At 45.7% G+C, this 17,887-nt stretch overlaps 1 protein-coding gene across 10 annotated transcripts in view; it reads right to left on the bottom strand.

Annotated features, from left to right (window-relative positions):
- Window positions 1-12,845: 12,845 nt before the first annotated feature.
- LOC147008410 (uncharacterized) overlaps window positions 12,846-17,887 on the bottom strand; it is a 51,204-nt gene continuing 46,162 nt past the window's right edge. For 8 of the 10 annotated variants that reach the window (XM_085865046.1, XM_085865041.1, XM_085865036.1 and 5 more), the window contains 3 exons: window positions 14,321-14,394; window positions 14,067-14,193; window positions 12,846-13,500 (listed from right to left, as the gene is read on the bottom strand). In XM_085865046.1, the coding sequence (XP_085721172.1) occupies window positions 13,493-13,500; window positions 14,067-14,193; window positions 14,321-14,394 (209 nt within the window). In that variant the 3' untranslated portion in view covers window positions 12,846-13,492. Of the gene's footprint in view, window positions 13,501-14,066; window positions 14,194-14,320; window positions 14,395-16,813; window positions 16,914-17,887 lie in introns of all 10 variants that reach the window. The other 2 variants (XM_085865045.1, XM_085865044.1) reach the window with 1 other exon arrangement.

Consider the following 17,887-nt stretch of genomic DNA (forward strand, 5'->3'; position numbering starts at 1 on the left):
GGGGGTAGAGCATCAGCTGTGGTCAAGTGATTCTCGTCCTTCTTTCAGGGGAATTCGCGCATTGCCTTCATCTGAGCCCATCCCTCGGTGTACTGCAGTTAGAGCAGAGGGTGGTAGGCTCTTGACAGAGGAGTCCGAAGTGAAGGCCCTCTGGGCCGGTTACTTTGATCGGTTGGACCAGGCTGATCCACCAGCTCTCGAGTTGGACGTTAGGGGTGTTCCCATCACTGTTGCTGACCCTCCGTTTAACTGTGGTCAACCTTCGTTTGTGCAAACACGGGCTGCGGTGAACCGGTTGAAATGGGGTAAAGCTCCTGGAATCTGTGGCATCCATGCTGAACTTTTCAAGGCTGGTGGAAAAGCTGTACTCGTGTCGTTGTATGCAGTTCTGTTCTCTGTCTGCAACACAGGCATCATACCAACTTACTGGAAGAGGGTCCTTGTTGTCCCTCTCTGGAAAGGGAAGGGTGGTCGCCAAGACTGCAACGACTGAGGAGTGACGCTGCTCTCAGTGCCGGGAAAGGTCTTTGCTCGGATAATTCTTTATAGGGTTCGTCACCATCTGCTTGAGCACCAGCGTCCAGAGCAGTCAGGCTTTACACCAAAGAGGTCAACGATTGACCGTATCCTTGCTCGACGGGTCCCCACCGAATGCAGACGAGAGTTTTGGCAGGGGCTGCTTGCATCCATTGTTGATCTCTGTTAAGCATTTGATTCAGTGAATCGGGATGTCCTCTGGAGGATTCTTGGTCTTTGTGGGGGGGCAACCGAAACTGACCGATCTGAACTCCACTCTGGTACTGAAAGTGCTGTGAGATGTGATGGTACCATCTCTGACTTATTTCCAGTTGTCAGTGGAGATTGTCAGGAGTGTGTTCTGGCCCCCACACTTTTCAGCACTTGCATGGACTGGATTCTGTGTGGGAGGTGTGCTTCATCTTTTCAAATGTATTTATGTAAATGAAAAACGGCTTATTTACGCATACACTTCACGAGATTTGAAATCTCGTCGAGAAAAGGAGGGTTTCCCTGACAACGGTGAGAAAATATCGTTCCATTTTTGGTTTGATCACGACGTTTCGATGCGTTTTAAAAATAAATGAGAAATGCTGTCAAACACGCACTGCACTTTGGGTCAAATAAGTAGTTATTAATTAAAAACAAGATTTGTATTGAAAATACTAGTGCGGCTCCGTACGTGCGTGGCCGTATGTGCAAAAAAAACAAAAACTGGATTGGGGCATTGTTTCAATTATATCGGATCAACCGTATCATAAATGGCCATAACTTGGGAAACACTTGGGAAGCAGCTGAAACGGATGAAGAGGAACGATATCAAACTTTGAAAAGGCACATACTCAGGTCCCAGCGTCAATTGTGACATCATATTTTAAAAAAAAATCAGCATTGTGACGTCATTCGTGATGTCATAGCACCGTGTCCTGTCATTGGTTGACAGATAAATGGCCGTAACTTGGGAACCGCTTGTCCGATTAATATCAAACTTTGACAAGGCACATCCTCAGGTCCCCGGCAATATTCCTGGCAAGTTTCAACTCGATCGGACCAGTGGTTGTCGAGAAACGGCGGTCGCAGACAAACATACAGACACACAGAGATTGCTGGAATTATAGATAGATACAGGTTTCTAGGCAACGTGGACCCGTCTGTATTGCCGAATACAGAAAGGGGCAGAAGAAAGACGAACTTTCCAACTATTTTATATCCGGAGGTTTGTGCCATCACCAATCAGTTTTGAGAGCGTTCGCCAAGAGGCTTAAGCACTCAAGCAAGCACTCGATCGAAATGGTTGATAACTGGAACGTGTCGCTTGGCAAGTGACAGCAAACTCATTAGGAATTGAACACACCCCGGATTTAGTGAATTATCGACACAGAAGAGTACCCGTCCGACGGGCGATCTTTTTCCAAGCGTGCAACACATTCTTTGACACATCACTTTATTTGGGCGGTGTATGGACAACAGACAACTCTGTATTGGCAAAAAAAAGAAGCAATAACCAGGGTTACGTGCATGAAGCAAAAAACACATCTCCTGTTGATGATCACAAACATCTCCCAGCACTGGAAAACGTGGGGACAGGAACACTGCACTGTAAATGGTGAAGACTTGTAATACCTTCTCCCACCAATAGGGGGCGCTACACGGTACACATTTACATCGAGAATTTACAAAGATAAATACATCCCGATACATTAATTGTGGTCATGCTGATCCTGTGAAACACCAATCAGACAGTTTATCGTTGGGTTTGGGGATCGAACCCGGACTCGTCAGCTGAAAGGCAACTCCACCACCCTAATATCACCACATTTTCAGTTACACACACACACACACACACACACACACACACACACACACACACACACACACACACACACACACACACACACACACACACACACACACACACACACACACACACACACCACTGTACAAAACGTGCTTTGTTTTACAAAAAAAGGATACACAATGAAATGGGACACAGGAGCTCATTCAGCCCCCTGATAACCCCCCAATTCAGCGGCACCCCCTGATAACCAATAACAATGGACATGATTCAAATATTTTCAACAGTTACAATGAACACAATTTTATTTTCCACGTTTGAACAAAGATGCGATGACGAAAACCGTCACGGATAGTAACTTCCAGATTGAAAACCCGGGAACGCTCTGTGTCCCTCCTGCGGGTCCGCTTGTGGTCCACGACGCGTGGGTTACCTAGAAACCGCTAAGCCACGCCCCTTAGCTCATTGTGTTTTTTAATGAGTCGAAATCGATTACTAGCGTCACTTATAAACGTTTGAATGCTTAACTTTGAACTTTGTCGTAGTTTAAAACGACGGAATAACATTTGTAAACAGAGGTTGTTTGATCGAGAGGAAGGAACGAGGTTAGAATACCTTCGAGGTGTTAAACTTGCTAATTTGAGTTGTGATTTTAACGTCTTTTGAGGCTGTTTGAAGGTGATTAAAGGAAAGTTCTTCGAATGTTTACTTTCGGAGGATTGCTCAAGGAAGTCCGCGATGAGGGAAACTCACGTGAGCTCGATGGGACGCTGAACGGAGGGAAGACGAGAGTCGAGAGAGAGAAAGAAACACAAACGGTGGGACACCCAGGGAGGTGTCTCCAACGACGTCCGCATTTACGGAATATAAAGCGTGCAGTTCAGGTGCTCAGTCGAGTTGCGAACAGTCACGACCTTTTTGTCAAAACTGTATACGTGCTCCCACCCTTCGGTGATTGAACCTTTTCCCCCACTTTTGCATGAAGGCTCGGGAATGGTCCGCTCCCTTTTTGGTTCTCCAGTGCGGTTAAGAACACCGTCCTCAAGAACCAAGTGGATAGCATTTTACCCCTTATCCTCACCGTGGCCTTAACCCTTCCCCCCTTCCCCTACTTACCCCCCCCCAAACATTCAAAAACAAAAAACAGACAAATGAAACCTCATGGGGGTGCTCAGGGTGAGATAACATCTTGAAGATGGAGTCTCAGCTCCATGAGCCCTGCACTGAGATGGGTCTCGGTCTTGGTGCCATGAGCCCTGCATTGAGATGTGTCTCGTTCACCAGAGCCCTGCATTGAGATGGATCTCAATCTTGGCACCATGAGCCCTGCATTAAGATGGATCTCGGTCTTGACAACATGAGCCCTGCATTGAGATGTGTCTCGGTCTTGGCACCATGAGCCCTGTATTAATATGGATCTCGGTCTTGGCGCCATGAGCCCTGTATTAATATGGATATCGGTCTTGGCACCATGAGCCCTGTATTGAGATGGATCTCGGTATTGGCACCATGAGCCCTGCATTGAGATGGATCTTAATTCTTAGTCGCCGCACCATGAGACCTATATTGAGATGGATCTTCGTCTCCGCACCATGAGTCCTGCATTGAGATGGATCTCGGTCTCGGCACCATGAGCCCTGTCTTGAGATGGATCTCGGTCTCGGCACCATGAGCCCTGTCTTGAGATGGATCTCGGTCTTGGCACCATGAGCCCTGTATTGAGATGGATCTCGGTCTCGGCACGATGAGCCCTGCATTGAGGTGGATCTCAGTCTTGGCACCATGAGCCCTGCATTGAGATGGATCTCGCTCTTGGCACCATGAGCCCCGTCTTGAGATGGATCTCGGTCTTGGCACCATGAGCTCTGTGTTGAAATGGATCTCATTCTCGGCACCATGAGCCCTGCATTGAGATGGATCTCAGTCTCAGCACCATGAGCCCTGCATTGAGATGGTTCTCGGTCTCAGCACCATGAGCCCTTTTTTGAGACCAGTACGGGCCCGTAGGGGCGGGCCAGTAGGTGCGTGCACGTAGGTGAGTGCCAATATGTGCAGCCCTCTCTCGCCGCTCTCTCGCCCCACCAAACACTCATCCCCCCCACACTCGCCCCCCTCTCTCCCCCCTAGTCTCGCCCTTCCTCTCTCCCCCCCCCGGTCTCTCCCTCTCTCCCACTCTATTCTTTCCCATTCTTCCCTCCAGGCTTTCAAAACAGCTGTTCCCCACCACCTCTTATCTTCCCCCATCCAAATCCTCGATCTTTTCTACCCCCGATAATCCACCCAAGCCCACTTCCTTCATTTCTCCTGCTTTCCTTCCTGAAAGTCCCTGTAATGTCCATCTTCTCTTCGCCATGTTCCCCGTCCCATCCCCATCCCTCTCCCTTCCACAGTTCACCTAATGTGTCTGTTCCCCATTGTTGTGTCCCTTCCACTCCCGCCCCTCTTGTCTCATGCCTCCTTGCTGTGAGTTGTGTGTTAGCTCTCATACGAGCCTCGACCAAGGTATACAAAAAAAAAAAAAAAGATTCCTCGTGATAGTTTCCTGAAATCTGCAATCTCTGCATCAGTGTTGGCAGACGTAGGATCGAGTGCATTTGACTCGCTTCGTGATCACATGTTTGAGACGGAGACAGACGGTAATCATGTATTTTCTCTCATACATCACATCTGTGAGTGCAATACAAAGATTCGTCTCCACCATGTTGTTCGAACCATGAACACTGGATTGAAAGATAAACCTCAGAATTAGCCAGAAAGATCTGGCGAATCAGCGGTGGGCGGAGCCTGTGGTCACGTGATCGTCCTTGGAGACGGGTGGGCGGAGCCTGCGATGGTGGGCGGGGCGGGAAACCTGGAGCACGCTCAGGCACCTTGCGGTCACGTGATCGTCCTTGGAGACGGGTGGGCGGAGCCTGCCGTCGAACCAGTGAAATCCACGTCACTCGACATCGACGTCACAGAGTGAATGAATAATCATCTTTGGTTTAATAATATAAAAAATACCGATATATGTTTTTTTATCTTTAACTTCGATCGTTTGATGGTTTAATGAAATCCATTCTTTATTTGCTTTTCCTTTGATCATTTTCTTGATTTTGGTTTTCTCATCGAACGCCGTTTGCTTGCTGACGGCGTTTAACGTGTTGGGCGGTGTATAAACGGAATAATTTTCCCGCCAAAAACAGAATAATTTTCGTTAAGAAACGAGGAAAACGTGAATGGTAATTCAGATGTGGATCGCAGTTAAGTTCACATGATAATCCAGTTCACTAAACGATGGGGATTGATAAGATTGATCGTTGTTTGGTTGAAGGATTTATCAAGGTGAGTGTCTGTTTACCTGGTCGGACGGTTCCAAGGTGAAGTTTGGTTGTTTTTTTTAAATAAAGGTATCATAACTGATCAGGGAAGGCAAAGTGCGTTTGCTGTGTCCGTGTATATCCACACCTAAAGAGAGTGGTGTTTGTGTGTGTGTGTGTGTGTGTGTGTGTGTGTGTGTGTGTGTGTGTGTGTGTGTGTGTGTGTGTGTGTGTGTGTGTGTGTGTGTGTATGTGTGTGTCGCCATCTTTGCCAGAGATGGCTGATCGGATCTTCGTCAAACGTTCGGAGGTTCATCAGTGATTGCCGGCGAGGGTTTTCGGGGAATTATTTATTTATTTAATCACCTCGATGGTCCCTCAAGCCATTTGTTGAGATGTGAAAGGTCATATTATCAAATGATCTCAGACCCCCCCCCCCCATTGCTTTGTGGGTAAACAAACAAAACAAGAAGAAAATAAAATTTTATTTTTTAATTTTTTCAGGTTCTGTTCATCTTGGTTCGTGGGACAGGACAAAGTCCCGTGTGGAGCAGAAAATGCCAACCTTGACAAAGAGAAAACAGTCTCCATGAAAACAGTTTCACCCCATTATAATCAAATGGGATATTTTTTTGTGATTTTATTATTGCCAAACCGTCAGGTCAGGTCACATCAGATCTGTGACTGGCAGCAGGTACCGTGTACACCTGTACTAACCTGTTCCACGGTCGGGTTGTCAGCGACGAAACCGTCTCCCCCACCGGGTTTCCTGGTGAGGAGGGTGTATGATATGGACACCCAGCAGGATGAAGAACAAGACCTGTCAAAGGTCGGAGGACCTCCTCGTGAGCCAACTGCCATCCATATCGAGTACCCGGCCGTGTCTGCGGACGTCCTCCTGCAGGTGGGTTACTGTTTATGAGGAGGTTGGTGGCAGGATTTGCACTCTGGCCACCGGAAAACACTTCATCCTGCAAAACTTACAAAAATATAAATAAATTAAAAAAAGAGAGGATGATCACCTGTCTCTGTTATCATCTGAGCTCCAGCATTTGGACATCGGTATTGCAGCACTCTCTGAGGTTCGGAGACCAGACAGCGGTGAGATCAAGTCAGGTGGTTACACCTTCTACTGGTCTGGTCACTCTGATGGTTACCATGCCCAAGGAGTTGCTGCAGCCGTGTCCAACAAGCTGGTTACCATGCTCATGGAGTTGCTGTAGCCGTGTCCAACAAGCTGGTTACCATGCCCAAGGAGTTGCTGTAGCCGTGTCCAACAAGCTGGTTACTATGCCCAAGGAGTTGCTGTAGCCGTGTCCAACAAGCTGGTTACCATGCCAAAGGAGTTGCTGAACCCGTGTCCATCAAGCTGGTTACCATGCCTAAGGAGTTGCTGTCGCCGTGTCTAACAAGCTGGTTACCATGCCCAAGGAGTTGCTGTGGCCGTATCCAACAAGCTGGTTACCACGCCCAAGGAGTTGCTGTGGGCGTGTCTAACAAGCTGGTTACCATGCCCAAGGTGTTGCTGTACCAGTGTCCGACAAGCTGGTTACCATGCCCAAGGTGTTGCTGTACCAGTGTCCGACAAGCTAGTTACCATGCCCAATGAGTTCCTGTAGCCGTGTCCAACAAGCTGGTTGCTATGCCCAAGGAGTTGCTGTAGCCGTGTCCAACAAGCTGGTTACCATGCCCAAGGTGTTGCTGTACCAGTGTCCGACAAGCCGACTCCAATGATAATCCCACCGATCAACGAGTGTATCATGAGACGAGTCCTTACAGAGAAGACCAAGAGGAACCCAACTCACTTTACAGGACTGTGTAATGTACTCCAGGATGTTCGGCACAATATTCCCGAAGGAATGCTTCGGTCACATACAGGAAGCATGGCTCAAAGAGTGACGGCATTCGACAAGGCAAATGGCGGACGAAACAAAGTATTGACTACTTTTATTTATTTATTTCATTTTTTTAGAGTAATCCCATCAAATAACATCGTGTCTTGTTTTTTTAGATGAGATCCTGTTCTCGGCAGTGGAGTTGTCGTTGTGAAGGTAATGTTGAGGTAATATTTATTTTTGCAGATGAGACCCTGTTCTTGGCGGTGTAGTTGTTGTTGTGAAGGTAATGTTGAGGTAATATTTATTTTTTCGATGAGATCCTGTTACCTGCAGGGTTCACAAGCTTTGTTGTTGTTCTTGTTATTGTTGAGAAACTCCATTACCTGCAGGGTTCACAAGCTTTGTTGTTGTTCTTGTTATTGTTGAGAAACTCCATTACCTGCAGGGTTCACAAGCTTTGTTGTTGTTCTTGTTATTGTTGAGAAACTCCATTACCTGCAGGGTTCACAAGCTTTGTTGTTGTTCTTGTTATTGTTGAGAAACTCCATTACCTGCAGGATTCACAAGCTTTGTTGTTGTTCTTGTTATTGTTGAGAAACTCCATTACCTGCAGGGTTCACAAGCTTTGTTGTTGTTCTTGTTCTTGTTGAGAAACTCCATTACCTGCAGGGTTCACAAGCTTTGTTGTTCTTGTTATTGTTGAGAAACTCCATTACCTGCAGGGTTCACAAGCTTTGTTGTTGTTCTTGTTATTGTTGAGAAACTCCATTACCTGCAGGGTTCACAAGCTTTGTTGTTGTTGTTATTATTGTTATTTACAAGATTTAAAGCTTGCACACAGTTCTAGTGCTCTCATGCCATTGTGTCATCACCCCATTATGTTATCACCCCATTGTATCATCACGCCATTGTATCAACCATTTGTCATCACCCCATTGTGTGATCACACCATTGTATCATCACGCCATTGTATCACCATTTGTGTCATCACCCCTTTGTGTCATCACCCCATTGTGATCACCCCATTGTATCATCACCCAATTGTATCATCGCCCCATTGTGTCATCACGCCATTGTGATCACCCCATTGTATCATCACCCAATTGTATAATCGCCCCTTTGTGTCATCACCCCATTGTGATCACCCCATTGTATCATCACCCAATTGTATAACCTCATCAATTGTGATCACCCCATTGCCCCATTGTATCATCGCCCCATTGTGTCATCACGCCATTGTGATTGCATCACCCGTGTGACCTCCATCACCCAATTGTATCATCGCCCCATTGTATTACTCCATTTTGTGAGCGAACACCATGATGTGATGTCACATAGAGATTTTTATTCGTTCATGTCAATACAACAGAAACCCGATGTAAATAAACCACGATAGAAATAAAGGAATCCTTTTATTCTTACACTGGTTAAAAGAGCGGGAAAAAGTCTTGGTTTGTGATTTTGAAGGTGATTGGTTCCACCTGAACAAATTTACAATTGCTATTATAAGTGGGGTGGACACTTATCCAACCAAGATATACTAGTTTTGTACACGTCTGTCCGGTTATTTATGTACACGTCTGTCCGGTTATTTATGTACACGTCTGTCCGGTTATTTATGTACATGTCTGTCCGGTTACTTATGTACACGTCTGTGCAGTTATTTATGTACACGTCCGTCCGGTTATTTATGTACATGTCTGTCCGGTTATTTATGTACATGTCTGTCCGGTTATTTATGTACATGTCTGTCCGGTTGTTTTTGTACACGTCTGTCCGGTTATTTATGTACACGTCTGTCCGGTTATTTATGTACATGTCTGTCCGGTTACTTATGTACACGTCTGTCCGGTTATTTATGTACACGTCTGTCCGGTTATTTGTGTACACGTCTGTCCGGTTATTTATGTACATGTCTGTCCGGTTATTTATGTACATGTCTGTCCGTTTTTTTATGTACACGTCTGTCCGGTTAAACTCTTAACAAAACTGCTTCTCCGCTGGTAGTTTTGTCCTGGTGTGGAATCTCATCCAAAATGGCATTTGAACCATGAGGAAGTTGTGTTGTTCTGGGAACGAGCGAGGAAAACTTAACACTTCACTTTAGTTTACTTCGCTTAATGGACAACGTTTTAGGGTGTCAAGTCAAGACCCTCGATATACGAGACAAACCCCGAATATATAACGTAGGTTTCCCCATTTTGGAAGGGATATGGGGAATTTAATCGGTCATTACCATTCAGGGATAAAACAAACACCTCCAAGAGGTTTTCACATCTACCTTTAAATTGGGGGGGGAGGAAGGTGTGAGTGATGGTGAAAGGTTTGGAGGAGTGGAATTGGATGGGTGTGGTTGGTGGAGGAGGGAGAGAGGAGAGGGGGAAAGGTGTGGAGGAGAGGAGGAGGATGAAGAATAAAGTAATCTCTCCACCAGGGAATAAACCTTGGGAGGGGACGGACAAGTCATCGAGGCGGCAATGGCTGGGGTCGAGGGAAGGAGCCAATTCAGTGAATGAACTTCATCATGTATCGATATACTCGTGTTTAAAAACGAAAAACACAGTCTGTCCGTCCGTCCGTGAAGCCGTGTCACTAACATGTCCCTTAATTACGGACTGTTTGACTACACGTGCGTCACTTCATTATTTACTATTCGAATGTACCTTTTAAACTTTTCGACCGTTTAGACTGCTGAGACCCCTGAAACAGACCCTTTAGATAACATGAAACATTTACATCCTTTATCTATCTATAATTCCAGCAATCTCTGTGTGTGTGTCTGTGTGTGTCTGTGTCTGTGACCGCTGTTTCTCGACAACCGCTGGTCCGATCTAATTGAAACTTGCCAGATATATTGATGGGGAAACTGAGGATGTGCCTTTTCAAGGTTTGATATTAATCGGACGAGCGGTTCCCAAGTTACGGCCATTTATCTGTCGACCAATGACAGGACACGGTGCTATGACGTCACGAATGACAACACAATTAATATTTCCATTACCTGCAGGGTAATGCTTCCCAAGTTATGGCCATTTATTTGCCAACCAATGACAGGAACCGTTGCCGCAGCCATTTTTTTCAACCAATGACAGGAAGCATTGCTGCGTAGCCGTGATCGATGGGGAAGAGAAATTCAGCCGCGTTCGCCATTACGGGTTTTTTCTCTTCTCTTCTCTTCTCTTGGTATTTTTCCTTGCGAAAAGGCAAAATACGTTGGCGCTAATTGAATAATCGGCCATTAAAAGCCTCCGTATTCTTGCCCTGGACGAGGAAACAAAGAAGCGCCGTTTCCTCAGCGATGTTGTTTCTGAAGAGGTGCTAACGAGATAAAGGTGTGTACAATGTACATGGAGACGATTTTTATTATTATTTATTTATTGAATAAAAATTGTTCCAAAAATAATTTATCAAAAAAAGTGCACAACTTTTTTTTGTTTCCAATTGTCAAAACGCTGTGGCCTTTGGAAGTGTAAAGGAATTCAGCTCGACTCAACATGCTTGCCAACGAAATACATCTCAATTTGGTGGTAAAAACGATTCACAACGACGGGTTTCCTTACTCATTGCTCTGCAGTCTGCATTCAACCCCTTCATTTGTCATCTCATTGACCTCATTTCATCTATCTATAATTCCAGCAATCTGTGTGTGTGTGTGTGTGTGTGTGTGTGTTTCTGTGACCGCTGTTTCCCGACAACCACTGGTCCGATCTAATTAAAACTTGCCAGCTATATTGCTGGGGACCTGAGGATGTGCCTTTTCAAGATTTGATATTAATCGGACAAGTGATTCCCAAGTTATGGCCATTTATTTACCAACCAATGACAGGACACGTGCTGCGTAGGCGTGGCCGATGCGCCATTTAGTTACCAATCGCAGGACACGTTGCTGCGTGGGCGTGGCTGCGTAGGCCGGTGCACGGCCGGCCGACGATGACGTCATGTGCCGTGCTGGTTACGATGGGGATCGATCGGTGCCTTAGTTACCGTGGGGTAGGAGTGCCAATGGTAAATGGCAGCGAATGTCATGGCAAGCAAAGACAGGGAGGTAAACTTGATTTTAATTAACTCTGTGTGTAAGTATCACAGCAGTTGTTACTTCAATGCAAGCGATAATTCGTGGAATGATGTGAACTTTCCGTACGGGCACGCACTACTTTTGGATAGTGATGACTTACAGTATTCTAATAATTTCTCGATTTCTTATCCGCATTTATAGATAAACACAATGCCCCAACCAGTCGTCGTTTATGAGAGCGAAGGAATGGCCTGTGTATTTGTTTGAAAGTTTTTTTTTGCATGTACGGCCACGCACATATGGGCACGCGAGAGCGAAGGAATGGCCTGTGTTGTTGTTTCTGGAAAGCGGTTTTAAAGTATATATATATATATATATATATATATATATATATATATATATATATATATAAATTTTTTTGCACGTGCAGCCACGCACGTACGGGCACGTGAAAGCGAAGGAACGGCTTGTGTGGTTGTTGTTTCTGGCACGTGGTTTGAGTTTTTTGTGGGGGAGGGAGAGTTTGCACGTACGGCCACGCATCTACGGGCATGCACTGGTACCCTTAAATCCCATAGACCCCGAAGACCCTCCAAAACCTTGAGGCTCTTGAAGCCCACAAAGACCATTAAGACCCCCAAGACTGTTAAGAGCCTGAAGATCCTCAAGACCCCTAAGAACATGAAAATCCCCAAAACCCCTCCACCACTATACAACTCTCTGGAGGTCAAGGAGAGGAAGAGGTGTCAAAGAATGTGAAAAATGTACAAATGAAACATTTTTTTTACACTCAGAACCGTTGCTCAGATCCATTCCACAATTCGTCTCAGGTTAACAGATTACAGAGATTATGGTGTGTGTGGAAATTAAATAAATGATCACTGGCATGTTTTTTTTTAAGATGAAGGAGAATGTCCTTCTTTCCCTTCCCGTTCCCTCACATTTACCTCCTCCCAAATCCCCTCCACCCCCCACGGACGTCTCTGGGCGATGATGAGTGTGACCTGTTTGAACGTGCTGTTTTAACGTACCCAACTTCTTTCAATCCTGTACTCATGCCAGCATAAGGGGGCCATCCCCTTTTCCCCCCGCTTTCACTCAAGTCCCCCTATCAACCACATGCCCAGAACATCCCCTTCCCCTCCCCCACACCCCCATCCTCCTCACCCCCTCCCAGAGTGTGTCATAACGTGTTACTTCCCCCCCTTCCTCACTCTCCCCTCACCACTTCCTCGCTCTGTTTTCCTAACCCGTTCCTCTTTTCCTAACCCGTTCCTCGCTCCCCCACACCTCCCTCCCCCTACACCCCAGTCTCAATGTTTCCGCCAGCGAAGCGATGGGTTGTATTTGCTCGTCAACAAAAATAAAGGAAACAAATTCACTTTTATCATGTGAATCACTTTTTAATATTCAACGACATGCGATCTCACGGGAAACGCTGAACAAAGTACAACCACGAGGCAGGAATAAACACTCGATGTATAACGAAGAACTCGTGTTGCTCGTGTGCACAATTGTTGATCTGACGAGGGGTTAACGATCGAAACGTCAAGTTCTCATAACTTCCCATCCTCCAACAACGTCCAATTGATCTCATCTCAGGTAACCTCCCATCGTTTACCTCATTATAATTTCCAACTGAAATGTCTCGAAGTTGTTACTGAAACATGGGATCTCATACGGCCTGATTTGTCTCGTTTTTAGGGTCACGTGGGTGGGGGGGGGGGAGGGGTTGAGAGGAGCGGATGGGGTTCAGTGTTAGAAATTCAAAACGTCATTCCAAGAGCCAATAAAATCGATGTTCTACACTTCGTTCGAAGAATGAAATGTAGAAATAAATGAGGGTGGAAAAGGAGAAGGAAACAATTGCATGGGAAGCGAAGCAGGGAGGTGGAATTTCACATAAAGGTTGTGGTCGAGACCACGACGAGCGGATACACGTGACTCGTCTCGGAAGAGTTTGTTGAACCCGGATGTTGGCTTCTCATCCTGAATTCCGTTCAGACGACGTTCCTCCTGTGTCAGGTCTTTATGGACCTGAAATAAAAATGATAAATAAAAACAAACAAATAAATATATAATCACCAATAACCATTGTCTTGTATGATCCAGATGGGATGGGACATGGTTAACCATTGCCTAATATGGTCCAGATGGGTTGGGACATGGTTAACCATTGCCTAATATGGTCCAGATGGGATGGTACATGGTTAACCATTGCCTAATATGGTCCAGATGGGATGGGACATGGTTAACCATTGCCTAACATGGTCCAGATGGGATAGGACATGGTTATCTATTGCCTAACATGGTCCAGATGGGTTGGGACATGGTTAACCATTGCCTAATATGGTCCAGATGGGATGGGACATGGTTAACCATTGCCTAATATGGTCCAGATGGGTGGCATGAAGCTTCTAAGTGATGAGGATGTGAAAGCACTTGTCTGCAAGTGACTGCGTACCTGTCCTGTCGATTAAATAAGTGGTTGTACACCACCCAACTTGCAGGGATTCTCTGTCTGCTTTACACTGAGCGTTAACGCGACTTATGAAGTGACGGGGGAATCGCACAGGATGGAAAACAACAAAAACTCAGAGTACCTGTGCAGAGTAGGACACGGCTCCGCCGACTGGGATATATCACGACGAGCAGTACGACAATGGCGAGTCCCACCAGAAATCCACCAGCAAGCAGAGGAAACGTAACATGGTGGAATAAATTCATTTCCTGCGTCACAAGAGTTTTCACCGAGATAACCACCGTGATGGTGGTGATGCATGCTGTCCATTTAAACTCGTAAAAACACATCGCTTTTCATCCTCATTTCATGACCTGTCCCCTTCCCCAACACTACCTGTGAAAGACCAGGTGACGGTGATGGAACATCCACACCTTCATCTTCGGGATCCTCAACTTCACTAGAGACCTCTATCGGGTGCAGAACATTGTGGTTGTAATTAGTTGCACTAAATTCACATCCTTTTAAAGTTATGAAAGCAAACGTCACAAAATCTTAACGAAAAACAAAAACGATTCATCATCAGCACCAATAGCCTGGGAATTCACTTCCGTGCAACAACACGTTTTATAATGATTTTACAAAAACATCAAACAGAATGTAGATTTGGGCAAAAAAATTAATCTTTTTAACGATATATCAACATTTATTAAATGTGCAGGAAATCAGATTCAAAATTAAACGGAAGGTAAGATGACGTCATGTCCGGTTCTTGGGTTGTGACTTGTGACCCCACGCACCAGAAACGAAAAGCAGGATGAAGCAATCGGTTCACCTCTGTCCGTCCGTCCCTCCACAAAGGTCGGTTTGTGATGGAGGAAACAACTTATTGAAACCGAATGTTAGATTTTGAACACGAATGGGGAAAACGAACGTGCGGTTCAGCAGGACTTTGGCTTTCAATTCATCGTGATCGCGCGTCGTGCCTCGAGAGGAGTGGGGTGATGTTTTAATCACGTCATCTTCATCCCACAGGAACGTCTGGGAAACCTGGGCTCGAATAACATGACGTACGTACGTATCAAATTGGAACCCTTTGCAAGAATTCGTGACTAAACCTGGATGAATCCGCTGTTTATAACTTTTCTTTTTTTGGACAAGGCTAAAAAAGGAGCCTGAGTCTTTAAACATACAAAACCTCAGTCTGATCGAGCCTCAATCCTTAAAAAGCCTCAGTCTTTAAAAATCCTCAGTCTCGAAAACTCCAGAGCATCAATCTTTAAAAATCCTCAGTCTAACTGAGCCTCAGTCTTTAAAATCCTCAGTCTCGAAAACTCCAGAGCCTCAATCTTTAAAAAGCCTCAGTCTAACTAAGCCTGTCTTTAAAAATCCTCAGTCTCGAAAACTCCAGAGCCTCAATCTTTAAAAAGCCTCAGTCTAACTGAGCCTCAGTCTTTAAAAATCCTCAGTCTTGAAAACTCCAGAGCCTCAATCTCTAAAAAGCCTCAGTCTGAATGAGCCTCAGTCTTTAAAAAGCCTCGGTCTTGAAAACTCCAGAGCCTCAATCTCTAAAAAGCCTCAGTCTGAATGAGCCTCAGTCTTTAAAAAGCCTCGGTCTTGAAAACTCCAGAGCCTCAATCTCTAAAAAGCCTCAGTCTGACTGAGCCTCAGTCTTGAAAACTCCAGAGCCTCAATCTTTAAAAAGCCTCAGTCTAACTGAGCCTCAGTCTTTAAAAATCCTCAGTCTCGAAAACTCCAGAGCCTCAATCTTTAAAAAGCCTCAGTCTAAAAATCCTCAGTCTCGAAAACTCCAGAGCCTCAATCTTTAAAAATCCTCAGTCTAACTGAGCCTCAGTCTTTAAAAATCCTCAGTCTTGAAAACTCCAGAGCCTCAATCTCTAAAAAGCCTCAGTCTGACTGAGCCTGTCTTTAAAAATCCTCGGTCTTGAAAACTCCAGAGCCTCAATCTTTAAAAAGCCTCAGTCTGACTGAGCCTGTCTTTAAAAATCCTCATTCTTGAAAACTCCAGAGCCTCAATCTCTAAAAATCCTCAGTCTGACTGAGCCTGTCTTTAAAACGCCTCGGTCTTTAAAAATCCTCAGTCTCTACTGAGCCCCAATCTTTAAATATCCTCAGTCTTTAAAACTCCAGTGCCTCAGTCTGACCGAGCCTCAGACATGTCTGCACCGAACCTTTGAAAACACCGAGCTTCCTTTGGTGTCCTCAAAACCCCAGGTTACCTATTCAGGGTTGAGGACGTCACAAAGGACGTAAACAGGCACAAATAAATAATGTAATGTGTTCGATCGGGTGGTGTAATCGACACTGGGTCAACGGTGGCAAACTTCTGGAATAAATATTTTATCCAACTTTTTACAATCTTTGTTTCATTTAAATATAATTATATACTTCAACACTGTGCGGGGAAAGGTGTCCTGATGTCTTGGGATTTTAACTCCCCACAAAAATGCCTCAACAACAACAACAAATATATATATATATATATATATATATATATATATATATATATATATATATATATATATATATACATACATATATACATACGTTTATATATACCATTGTCCCTATCTCAATCCCACCAAGTGTTAATTCAGCAGCCAACAGGATTCAAACTCAGGATCCTAAAATCCTAAACCCCCAACCCGAACCACTCAGCCAACACCAGGTTTTAAAGCAAAACATCGATATTACATCCTCTTGGGGACTGTCAAGTGTCACCAGTCTGTGTGACATTCCCAAATGAGGTGGGGATTGATCCGTTCGCCTGAACATCTCAAACATGATTTTAATACTTAGTGACTGAGATTGACAAAGACAAACAATGAAGTGACTCTAAGGACTGATGTCATGGGAATGCAGACTCACCTTGATCAGAATATTTTGCTGAAGTTTCTTCTTCTTCCTCAAAATCATCGAATTGTTCCAACGAGGATTTCAAATCTGTTGCATCTTTTGCTGAAGTCATCTTTGGGCACAACGACGAGTTTATTTGTGGGATAAAAGTGGTGTGGGTGGGTGCGTGGGGGAAAAGATGAATCAGGACAAGATGAGAAAGGGTCGTGTATTCCCAAGTTTGTGACATGCCACCTGACTCAGCAGGACGAGGTTAGCACAGACAAGCACGACGAGGTTAGCACGGCTCAGCAGGATGAGGTTAGCACGGCTCAGCAGGACGAGTTTAGCACGGCTGAGCAGGACGAGGTTAGCACGGCTCAATATGAGGTTAGCACGGATCAACAGGACGAGGTTAGCACGGATCAGCAGGACGAGGTGAGCATGGCTCAGCAGGATGAGGTTAGCATGGCTGAGCAGGACGAGGTTAGCACGGCTCAGGATGAGATTAGCACGGATCAGCAGGACGAGGTTGGCACGGATCAGCAGGACGAGGTTAGCACAGCTCAGCAGGACGAGGTTAGCACGGCTCAGCAGGATGAGGTTAGCACGGCTCAGTAGGACGAGGTTCGCGAGGGTCAGCAGGACGAGGTTAGCGAGGGTCATCAGGACGAAGTTAGCACAGATAAGCACGACGAGGTTAGCACGGCTCAGCAGGATGAGGTTAGCACGGCTCAGCAGGACGAAGTTAGCATGGCTCAGGATGAGGTTAGCATGGCTCAGCAGGATGAGGTTAGCACGGATCAGCAGGACAAGATTAGCACGGATCAGCAGGACGAGGTTAGCACGGATCAGCAGGACGAGGTCAGCACGAATCAGCAGGATGAGGTTAGCACGGCTCAGGATGAGGTTAGCACGGCTCAGGATGAGGTTAGCATGGCTCAGGATGAGGTTAGCACGGCTCAGCAGGACGAGGTTAGCACGGCTCAGCAGGACGAGGTTAGCACGGATCAGCAGGACGAGGTTAGCACGGCTCAGCAGGACGAGGTAAGCACGGATCAGCAGGACGAGGTTAGCACGGCTCAGCAGGACGAGGTTAGCACGGAT

The sequence above is a fragment of the Eptatretus burgeri genome, chromosome 19 (genome assembly GCF_056783735.1).
Source record: "Eptatretus burgeri isolate ZD-2024b chromosome 19, Ebu_testis_v1, whole genome shotgun sequence".
Classification (NCBI taxonomy): Eukaryota; Metazoa; Chordata; class Myxini; order Myxiniformes; family Myxinidae; genus Eptatretus; species Eptatretus burgeri.